The 12,138-nt window shown below is 39.6% G+C and overlaps 1 protein-coding gene across 5 annotated transcripts in view; it reads left to right on the forward strand.

Annotated features, from left to right (window-relative positions):
- The window catches only part of SEC23A (SEC23 homolog A, COPII coat complex component), an 89,752-nt gene that overhangs the window by 44,908 nt on the left and 32,706 nt on the right, over positions 1–12,138 (forward strand). For all 5 annotated transcript variants that reach the window (XM_066388362.1, XM_066388358.1, XM_066388360.1 and 2 more), the window contains one exon: positions 1,176–1,329. In XM_066388362.1, coding sequence (XP_066244459.1) covers positions 1,176–1,329 — 154 coding nt within the window. The remainder of the gene's footprint in view (positions 1–1,175; positions 1,330–12,138) is intronic.

Raw genomic sequence — 12,138 nt, forward strand, 5'->3', positions numbered from 1 at the left:
TTATCAGTTTTTCGTTACAACAGTTGTTCATTGATTGCTTTCTCATATGTGCCATGACCGTGGGCCTTCAGCAGACTGAGTAAACCCCCCGCTTGAGCCAGTGACCTTGGGTCCATGCTAGTGAGCTTTTTTGCTCAAGCCAGATGAGCCCATGCTCAAGCTGGCTATCCTGGGGTCTCGAACCTGGGTCCTTCCGCATCCCAGTTCGACGCTCTATCCACTGCGCCATTGCCTGGTCAGGCCAGGTGAGGTATTATATATTATAGGATTGGACACCTGAAACATATATATATATATATACTTTTTTTTTTTTTTTCAGAGAGAGAATCAGAAAGAGGGATAGACAGGGACAGACAGACAGGAACAGAGATATGAGAAGCATCAATCATTAGTTTTTCGTTGCACATTGCAACACCTTAATTGTTTATTGATTGCTTTCTCATACGTGCCTTGACCGCGGGCCTTCAGCAGACCGAGTAACCACTTGCTTGGGCTCAAGCTGGTGAGACTTTTGCTCAAACCAGATGAGCCCTCACTCAAGTTGGCGACCTTGGGGTCTCGAACCTGGGTTTTCCGCATCCCAGTCTGATGCTCTATCCCCTGCGCCACCTCCCGGTCAGGCCCTATATAATTTTATTAACCAATGTCCAATAATTTTTTTAAAAGACCAATGAGAAAAAATTTTAATAACTTATTCATTTTCCAGTTTAGTAAATGTGAATTACTTAGGTTAAGAAAAAGCCTTTAGTTTTGTATTTCTATATTTCTGCTTTTACAGAATTAAAGAAAAATTTTTTAAATTTGAGATAGAGACTTGTGTATCTATGTGTACATGGACAAACATATGCTATTATTTTTACTTGTAAAAACTTAATACCTTAAGGAATGTGTTTGAATATCTTCCTTTATAGTTTCAAAAATTTTATTAGATTTGGATACATTTTTCTGCAAAACAATGAATGTTGTACTGAAACTGTTACTAGTGATTTTTTTTTAATGCCAATTTTTCTAGATAACATTGGAAATTGAAATAGTGGAATTATTTTCTGGTTGATGTTCCATCAACTGTGCCACCACAGGCCAGGCCATTTTTAGTTTAAATATGTATAATAGCCAGCTATGATATTGTGAATGTAATAATTTAGCAGCATGTCTGTGCTTTCTCTTGTCTTAAGCTGGGCAGATGCTCAAACTCAAATCCAAAACATTGCTGCATCGTTTGACCAGGAGGCAGCTGCCATTCTTATGGCCAGGCTGGCAATATACAGAGCAGAAACAGAGGAAGGGCCAGACGTGCTTCGGTGGCTGGACAGACAGCTCATTCGACTGGTAAGAAGTGAACATTGTGTTTTTCTAACTCTGTTTGCCTTCATTTGTATTGTAGTTATTATTCGTTCCTGATAATATTTCAAAGTTTGTAACAGTGTAACTGAAAGACTGTATGAGTGACTCTTATTTGTTGCTGAAAGAAGCATAGTAATGAATAGAATTTTTATCTCCTCCAGTAAACTAAAATGCCTCTTTACCTTAAAATGAGACAGTTATGTAACATCTTTTCTTTTGGCTGATACCACATTAGTTCCAAACATAATACTAAATGACTGTAACTGTTTTTACTGCTTTTTTGCACATTTTTCTTCATTGCTATGGTTTTAGTTTTCTTTTTTTCTTTTTATTTTTTTTTACAGAGACAGAGAGTCACAGAGAGAAATAGATAGGGACAGATAGACAGGAACAGAGAGAGATGAGAAGCATCAATCATCAGTTTTTTGTTGTGACACCTTAGTTGTTCATTGATTGCTTTCTCATATGTGCCTTGTCCATGGGCCTTCAGCAGACCGAGTAACCCCTTGCTTAAGCCAGCGACCTTAGGTCCATGCTGGTGAGCTTTGCTCAAACCAGATGAGCCCGCGCTCAAGCTGGCGACCTCGGGGTCTCGAACCTGGGTCCTCTGTACCCCAGTCCGACGCTCTATCCACTGCGTCACCTCCTGGTCAGGCTTCTTTTTTAATTTTAATTGAACTTTTTTGTGTGTGTGTGTGTGGCAGAGACAGAGAGAGTCAGAGAGAGGGACAGATAGGGGCAGACAGACAGGAACAGAGACAGATGAGAAATCAAATCATTGTTGCGGCTCCTTAGTTGTTCATTGATTGCTTTCTTATATGTGCCTTTACCGGGGTCTACAGCAGACCGAGTGACCCCTTGCTCAAGCCAGCAACCTTGGGCTCAAGCTGGTGAGTCTTGCTCAAACCAGATGAGCCCATGCTCAAGCCTGAGACCTCGGGGTTTCGAACCTGGGTCCTTCCTCCACATCCCAGTCTGATGCTCTATCCACTGCGCCACCTCCTGGTCAGACTTATTGAAATTTTTAAGAGAAATTAGTTGGGATATAAAAAGTATACATGATATAATTAATTATAGAAAAATATAGACAAGACTATATTACTAAAGGATCTATATTACTAAAGTGTGTGGCCCTGTTATTTCCTTGAAAGTACCTAGTTCTTTAGTTTAGCCATCAGTTCAAATATCCTGTTGAGAACTCTCTACTAAGCTGTCATATTTCTATTTGTAAGGAGGTTTTTGTACTCTTAGTCTAGATTTTCTTGTAGTTTTTAACATATTATTGAGTGAACTAATCTTAGTTTAATAAAGTTAGCCATTTTTGTAGCATGACTCAGGATTTTTTTTTTTTCCATTTCATTTCTGAGTGTTTTTACACTAACACCTCTCTGTGAAGAAAGCAGTATCATGACAACATCAGCATGTTTCTTTTTTGACAGAGACATAAAACCTCTTATAGGGTCAACCATTGATTGTTGTACCATCAGTACAATTGCCAACAAGTTCCTCCAAGATAGACCTTTTGTTTCCACATAGGAAGATAAAACATTAAATATATTTTTTCCTTTGTTTAGAGCAGCAGAAAGGTTTTTCTGAATTTTACTATTATTTAGCAATTTGATATGACGTTGATGAAATCTGTTGACTCATCAACCTGAATAGAGAAGCTGTTATTTTTCAGCTAATTACACAAACCTTTCAGCATCATGTGACATGTTATCAATGCATTTACTTATTATATTGTTTTAAGATGGAACCTTCTTAGTTTCTCAGATCGTATCATGGCCCAGCATTTGACTTACAGTAATTTTACATGTTGCCATTATTAGGTTCTCACCAATTGTGTGACTTTTTCTCTTCTGGGTAGTAAGCTGTGCTTTGAAATACCTTGCTTCCTGAGGCTTTTCACTGAATGTGACTTTAATAAAATTGTTTTGAGTTTCTAAAAGCTGTTGAAAGAATCAATACTTTTTTTTGTCAAGTGGCTGTGATTCATAGTAAAGTGCTTTTTTCCTTTTCATGGAGCTATTACTGCCTTTGTAGGTTATCACATATGACACAAAATTGAGTAATACAACCTGGGCATCAGCTTATGTGAAAACCATGGATAGGCGCTGGCCGGTTGGCTCAGTAGTAGAATGTCAGCCTGGAGTATAGAAGTCCTGGGTTTGATTCCTGGTCAGGGCACACAGAAGAAGCTCCCATCTGCTTCTCTACACCTCCCCCTCCCTTTCTTTCTCTCTTTTTTCCTCTCCTGTAAGCCATGGCATTGTTGGAGCAAGTTGGCCCTAGGCAATAAGGATGGCTCCATGGCGTTGCCTTAGGTGCTAAAATAGCTTGATTGCTGAGAAATGGAGCAATGTCCCTAGATGGGCAGAGCATTGCCTCCTAGTGGGCTTGCTGGGTGGATCCCGATTGGGACACATGCAGGAGTCTGTCTCTGCTTCCCTGCCTCTCACTTGATGATTAAAAACAACAACACGAATAAGCAGCCTTGGCTGGATGGCTCGATTGGTTAGAGCAGGGGTCCCCAAACTTTTTACACAGGGGGCCAGTTCACTGTCCCTCAGACCATTGGAGGGCTGGACTATAAAAAAAACTATGAACAAATCCCTACGTACACTGCACATATCTTATTTTAAAGTAAAAAAACAAAATGGAAACAAATACAATATTTAAAATAAAGAACAAGTAAATTAAATCAACAAACTGACCAGTATTTCAATGGGAACTATGGGCCTGCTTTTGGCTAATGAGATGGTCAATGTGCTCCTCTCACTGACCACCAATGAAAGAGGTGCCCCTTCCGGAAGTACGGTGGGGGCCGGATAAATGGCCTCAGGGGGCCGCAGTTTGGGGACCCCCAATATGAAAATATGAAAGGTGGCAGTTTGATCTCGTCAGGACACATACAGGAACAGGTCGATGTTTCTGTCTTGCTCTAAAAATCAATAAAAACAAAAGAAAAACAACAACAATCCTCCCTCCCCAGGTAAGCAGCTTTCATTGTGAAAATGGACTTTTTCTGTATCCCTTTTTGCATGAGTTAGTGAAATGACTCAGGAAGATTATAATTCTTCAAAATTCTCTGTAGGATCATGTCTGGAATCTTTCTTTTTTTTTTTTTAAATTTATTCATTTTTAGAGAGGAGAGAGAGAGAGAGAGAGAGAGAGAGAGAAGGGGGGAGGAGCAGGAAGCATCAATTCCCATATGTGCCTTGACCAGGCAAGCCCAGGGTTTCAAACCGGCGACCTCAGCATTTCCAGGTCGACATTTTATCCACTGCGCCACCACAGGTCAGGCTAGAATCTTTCTCTTTTTTTTTTTTTTTTTTTTTTTTTTTTTTTTTTTTTTTTTTTTTTTTTTTTTTTTGTTTTTTTCTTTTTTTTTTCATTTTTCTGAAGCTGGAAACAGGGAGAGACAGTCAGACAGACTCCCGCATGCGCCCGACCGGGATCCACCCGGCACGCCCACCAGGGGGCGACGCTCTGCCCACCAGGGGGCGATGCTCTGCCCATCCTGGGCGTCGCCATGTTGCGACCAGAGCCACTCTAGCGCCTGGGGCAGAGGCCACAGAGCCATCCCCAGCGCCCGGGCCATCTTTGCTCCAATGGAGCCTTGGCTGCGGGAGGGGAAGAGAGACAGAGAGGAAAGCGCGGCGGAGGGGTGGAGAAGCAAATGGGCACTTCTCCTGTGTGCCCTGGCCGGGAATTGAACCTGGGTCCTCCGCACGCTAGGCCGACGCTCTACCGCTGAGCCAACCGGCCAGGGCCTAGAATCTTTCTCTTTTATCTCACATCTCAGTTTCAAAAATTGCCATATTGTTTGACATGCTTATAAAACACAAACACTAATAAAATATAAATCAGGATGGCCTTGTAAATAACTGAGTCAGTTGCAAAAATGCTAAATTATAAAAACCCAACAAGGCCCTGGCCTGTTGGCTCAGTGGTAGAGCGTCGGCCTGGTGTGCAGGAGTCTCGGGTTCTATTCCTAGCCAGGGCACACAGGAGAAGCGCCCATCTGCTTCTGCACCCCTCCCCCTCTCCTTCTTCTCTGTCTCTCTCTTCCTCTCCCGCAGCCAAGGCTCCATTGGAACAAAGTTGGCCCGGGCGCTGGGGATGGCTCTGTGGCCTCTGCCTCAGGCACTAGAATGGCTCTGGTTACAACAGAGCAACACTCCAGATGGGCAGAGCATCGCCTCCGGTGGGCATGCTGAGTGGGTCCCGGTTGGGCGCATGTGGGAGTCTGTCTGACTGCCTCCCCGTTTCCAACTTCAGAGAAAAAAATGAAATAAAAAAAAACCCAACAATATAATTCACTTTTAATATGCACATTCTGCAGTTTGCAACACTTAGAACAGCAGCAGGGCTGTTTGGGCTAGAGGACAGGTGAGTCATAGCATAATGGACATTTACCCCGATCCTCTGCCACACAGTATAGCTTGTCTGTTCTCATAAGCCTGTTGGCAGCTGTGAAAGAGGAAGTTAGTGGAGGGAATTTGGGAGTGAGAGGTTGACGCTGTAAGTTCACTCTTCTGCTTCTTGTGTGAAACAACTTTCATTAACAAAATTTTTGTTGCATACACAAAAACACTTGTTCTTACCTAATTCGAGTGTGCTGATCTGAAATCTGACATCAGTTTTTCTCTGTAAGCTACAGTTTTTTTGCAATTCAAGATTTTAGGTTTTCATCTTGTAAAATTTTCAGCATTTAGTTTAACATAATGAAGTAGCATGTCTTCTTGGGCATCATCTTTGTGAAAATATAATCATTTATATAATGCAGTAAATACACTAATACACTAGAAGATATGATTGCATCAGAATTTGTCTACAATTTCAAAATAAAACATATTAAAACTTATTATAATCATAAGTTTGTACAAAACTTATTTAAATTCTATTCAGGCAAAAATTTGCGTTTGATGCTCTTGCGTTTGAGTACTTGTTGAGGACAATCTCGTTTGATGCTCCAGCAGTAGTCTGCTCATCACTAACAGCTTCAAGATTTTCTGAAAACTTATCAAGGTGAGACTGTTCAGGAAGTGAATCTTAACTCATGTTACATCTAGTGTCGTGGAAAGCCAGCAGCATCCTTTGAACCAGAAGTTCATAGTTTTCTGCTTTTTTGTTGCCAAGGAAGTTCTTTGTAACTGCCACAAGAGACTGCCATGCTGCTTTCTCCTCTTTATTCATCTTCCTGGCAAATTCTTCATCATGTATGAGGGTTCGAATTTGAGGTCCATCGAATATACCTGCTTTTATCTTCTCAAAAGACAAGGCAGGAAAAGCAGAAATAAGTCGAAAGCATTCACTTTCTCTATTCAAAGCCTGAACGAACTGCTTCATTAAGCCAGGTTTGATGTGAAGTGGGGGAAAAATGATCCTTCTCGATTAATTACAGGTTCATTCACAATACTTTGCATCCCTATTTCCAGAGCTTCACGTTTCGGCCACTCCTTCTGTGTCCAGTGTTTCTTGGCTGTCCCACAAACACAGAAAGCAAGGATACTTCGTGAAACCTCTCTGTTGTTCTAGCAGGAAATTTACCATTTTAAGATCCACACAAATGATCCAGTTATGCTCCTCATACTTCAGAAAGTCGAGGACAATTTTTATTTCATTCTTACTAGGTCATTCAATTTATGTTGGCTAAACTGCTGAGGGGTTAATGACTGCTTGACATCAGAAGAAGATCCTTCAGATTCTACAAACATTTCCTCATTCATCTTGTCAAAGTAGACTTGATCACCATGTTCACTTTCTTTATCCTTAGAAGAAATAAAGCCATTGAACCAGGAGTGTCTCAGAGTGTGGGATAGGTCGTATTGCTGAAGGAATATTAGGATATGCGATCATATGCCGTTTTTTCTTGCTGGTGCCCTTTGTATGGATCAGACAGAAATAACAGTCACTGCTGTGGTCCTTAGGTTCATGCCAAACCATGGGAATACCAAAAGGCATTCCTTTGCGTTTTCCTTTTGTCCGGTCATGAAGCATTTCCTCACAATTATGACACACAATATGAGGAGCCCAATTCTTGTCTTGATCGCCAAGGGGAACTTGAAAATAGGCAATATATGCATGTGTCACAAATGATGAAATATTGTGCCTTTGACATTGAAGTATGTAACAGCCACATATATAACAGTAGGCATCAGGACTATTCTTACATTTACGCCTACTCGAAGAAGCCATGATTCAATCTTAAAACAAAATAAGAGGGTGTTTTTATCAGATAATAATTTTTTACATTTAAAAACAACTACAATTACGTAAAACTGATGTTTGTAAAACATTAATTGCCTTGTGGTTATGTTCAGTCCAAGAGTTGTTGCCCTTTAACTCCAATTTAAAAACCAGTGCATGCCATTAACTGTAACAAAAAGAAATTAAAATTGCATAAAAACTAGAGCATGCACCAAAAAACAGATTTCAGATTTGGAATCAGCGATGCAGAAATATATAGAAACAGTTCTAAAACCTCATGCAACAGAAAATGAAAAAAAAAAAAAAATTGTTCCCCAGTGTTATGTGTTGTCTCCCTGTGTCAAATACTAAGAAAGGAGTTATCCAAATGAACGTAGTCCTACTGCGTGCTGCCACATGGAACTGAACAATCTCTAAAGAAATTGCTAAAAGTATAACTTGGAATCTGTCCATCACTGTGGCTGTTACCCTATGGTGTACAAAATTCAAAAATCAATTTTTTAAAAAGTTACAGAATCCCTTGTGTTTATGCTCCCCTCATATATGGTAAAAGTGGTGATAATATGATCTTGATGGTTTTCTTTTTTTTTTTTTTTGATGGTTTTCTTTAATTGATTAAATCAAATTAATGTGTGGTTGAAGTGAGGTTTCAGGTGATGACAAATGAACCTTGGTTACATAAGCCATTCTAAGTAGCTAATACAGTATAACCTCATTTTTTGTACTGATTCCATACTGCTGAATTTTCAGCTATAGCAGTGATAGCTACACAAATAGAGAAGGGGTAATATCTTTTAGGTACCACACTTTTCAAAGTTCTTTCCCTAGTGAAAAATCTGTGAAATTATAGGAACAAACTTCTTTGCTTTCATTTGGCCTAATATAATTGTTTTTTTCTTGATAATTCAGAGTAATGTTAATTAAAAATAAACATTTAAAAACTTAAAAAAGATTTTAAATTTATTTTAGAGAGGAAGGAAGAGAGAAAGAGAGAGAGAGAGAGAAACATTGATTTGTTTTTCCACTTACTTATTCATTCATTGGGCGATTCTTATACATGTTAACCAGGACCAAACCCGCAATCTTGGTGTATCAGGACAACACTCTAACCAGCTGAGCTACTGGCCAGGGTCTAAAAAAAGTTTTTTAGATAATGAACATTGTATTGCCAAATTGATGCTGGAACCACATTTGCTTCTGACACCTTATATTATTTTATTTTATTTTATTTTATTTTTGCGAGAAAGAGAGACAGGAAGGGGGAGAGATGAGAACCATCAACTTGTAGTTGTTCATTGATTGCTTCTCACATGTTTCCTGATGGGGCTTGGGGAGAGTGGCTCAGGCCGAGCCAGTGACCCCTCGCTCAAGCCAGCGATCTTTGTGCTCAAGCCAGCAACCATGGGATCACTTCGATAATCCCACACTCAAGCCAGTGACCCCATGCTCAAGCTGGCAAGCCAGCACTCACGCCAGATGAGCCCACACTCAAGCTGGCCACCTCAGACTTTCAAAGCTGGGCCTCAGTATCCCAGGTCAACACTTTATCCACTGCGCCACCACCTGTCAGGCTCTGACACCATTAACATGTGCTTGCTTTCCTTGGTCAGCATCACTTATGGTACTAGCATCAACATAAGATTTGCTACCTCCATTTCCTGTATCTTGTTGGTCACTTTTGTGTCCATCTTCATAGATCTGTTCCTTACCTTTTTGACTCTTGACCTTTTCTATTGAATGACATTCTCTTACAACTCAAAATTGATATTTGATTTTTTTTCATCTTTGATTTACCCACTAACTACTAATTTTGTTTTTCCTTTAGATGTGCAGCTAGCCTAACGCATAAATGCTTTATCTGCATAGTTTTGGTCCAGGAAATTTCTCCTGTTTAAGACACTTGGGGTTTTCCTTGTGAATTTTACCCATGCCGGGTTTTTTCACGCTATACAACGGGACAAAGCCCTTTAGTTGTGTGTTTTTAAAGATCACTTTTGTAATTATCATTTTCTTATAGAGCTCTGGAAATTAGCCTTTTGCACATGTCCAGTTACCCAACTATAAAAGTCAACAATTTTTTTGTTACCCTTAGTGCTCTTTTATGTGGCTACATTGATGTATAAATAATTACTGAAGTAAGGACAGGACAAGACTTCTTGTGAATGTGTTATTTTCCTAAAGAAATTGTTGCTTTATCTGACCAATCATATTACTTCTGAATGACTCAAACAGTGGATTTTTGATATATCTTCTTTATACTTTAGTCTTTTTTTCTCATTTGTATTAGTGTTTTGGTTAGGTTGTAAATAAGGATGATAAATGAATGCTAAGGCATTTGATAAAAGATTCAGGAATTTTTTAAAGAAGTAGCCCAAAAGCCCTGGCCGGTTGGCTCAGTGGTAGAGCGTCGGCCTGGCGTGCAGAAGTCCCGGGTTCGATTCCCGGCCAGGGCACACAGGAGAAGGGCCCATCTGCTTCTCCACCCCTCCCCCTCTCCTTCCTCTCTGTCTCTCTCTTCCCCTCCCGCAGCGAGGCTCCATTGGAGCAAAGATGGCCCGGGCGCTGGGGATGGCTCCTTGGCCTCTGCCCCAGGCGCTAGAGTGGCTCTGGTTGCAACAGAGCGACGCCCTGGAGGGGCAGAGCATCACCCCCTGGTGGGCAGAGCGTCACCCCCTGGTGGGCGTGCCGGGTGGATCCCGGTCGAGCGCATGCGGGAGTCTGTCTGACTGTCTCTCCCCATTTCCAGCTTCAGAAAAAAATAAAAAATAAAAATAAATAAATAAATAAAAGAAGTAGCCCAAAGATGAGAAATTTATGTTTGTATATGTTACACAAATTTCATATTGTTATCTGTGTTAAAGTATAAACTATATCATTTGTTATATGTAAAATAGAATGTCAAAATTTTCATATGTTAGAGCTCTTTATAAATCAGATTTAGACAAAAAATGAGCAATGGTCATGAGCAAGGAATTAGTAAAAGAAGGAATGCATATAACTAGTATATATGAAAAATTACTAACCTTATTTATAATCAAAGTTGTAAAACAGAATAAGACAACAATTATCTGTCAAACTGGTAAGAATTAAAAAAACAGGATAATTCTTAGATTTGGTTAGTATTCAGGGAAACAGATAGCTTTATAGCTTATACGGTTGGTGTATGAATCTGTACAACCTTTGTAAACATCTGTCTAGCCTCATACAAAGAAGGCAGTTGGTGATATATATCAAAAACTTAAAAATGACCTTTTACTCAGAATCCTGGACAATTAGCTCAGTTAGTAGTGTCGTTCCAAATCAACAAGGTTGTGGGTTTGATCCTCTGTCAGGGCACGCATGGGAAGCAACCAGGAAGTGCATGACTAAGTGGTACAACAAATGAATGCATCCCTTCCCCCTCCCCTCTCTCTCCCTTTCTCTCTCTGTCTCTAAAAGTCAATAAAAATTAAGCCCTGGCTGGACAGCTCAGTAAGTTGGAGCACTCTACCCGGAGCACAGAGGTTGCCGGTTTGATTACCCAGTCAGGGCACATAGAGGAGCCCTGCCTCTCTCTCAAAAAAAAAAAAAAAAAATTACCTTATACTCAGAAATTCCACCTATAAGAATTTATCCTAAAGATATAACAGGACAAATGTAAATGCTAATAATGAAGTATTGGTTAAGATAGTTATGGTATATATACATTAATATCAGTATAATGGAATGCTAGTCAGCCATAGCAGTAGAGTATTTAATGACGTGAAAAAAAATGTTTATAATAAAAGCAAAAATTTTGGACATAAGTATCACATTTATCCCACTCTGGAAATTAGCCTTTTGCACATGTCCAGTTACCCAACCATAAAAGTCAACAATTTTTTTGTTACCCTCACTAACCATAAGATCGGATTTGCCTAATGTTTTAAACAGAATCCTAAGCACAATGGAAAATGTGTATATTTAATATAATGTGATTAAAAGTCTGAACAATGCATGACATATTGGCTTTTTCACATATTTTCAATATATTTGATATTCTGCATAAGCACTATCCAGGAGAACTTCTGCAGTGGTGGCAATATCTATTATTTGCACTGTACATCATGGAAATGCTACCTGTGTGTGTCTATTGAGCACATCATATACAGGGGTGGGCAGAGATAGGTTTCCAGTTGTGAGTATGCAAAACAGAGAATTTATCTTGTATTATTATTTAGTAATTATTGTCTTATATGTTTTACAACTATAAACCTACCTTTGCCTGCCCGTGTATGGCTAGTGCAACTGATGAACTGGATTTTTATTTAATTTTAATTACTTTAAATTTCCATATGTAGCTAGTGGCTATCATATTGGACAGTGAAGATTATTATTAGTTATTTTAAAGTTATTTATGTATTTATTTTAGAGAGAGGAGAAAGAGAAAAGGGGCTAAGGAGTGGGAAGCATTAACTCATAGTAGTTGCTTCTCGTATGTGCCTTGACTGGCAAAGTCCAGGGTATAAAACTGGCGACCTCAGCCTTCCAGGTCAACACTTCATCCGCTGCATGACCACAGGTCAGGCAAGATTATTTTTTTAATCTATAAGTTTCACTAGT

The sequence above is a fragment of the Saccopteryx leptura genome, chromosome 6 (genome assembly GCF_036850995.1).
Source record: "Saccopteryx leptura isolate mSacLep1 chromosome 6, mSacLep1_pri_phased_curated, whole genome shotgun sequence".
NCBI classification, from domain to species: domain Eukaryota; kingdom Metazoa; phylum Chordata; class Mammalia; order Chiroptera; family Emballonuridae; genus Saccopteryx; species Saccopteryx leptura.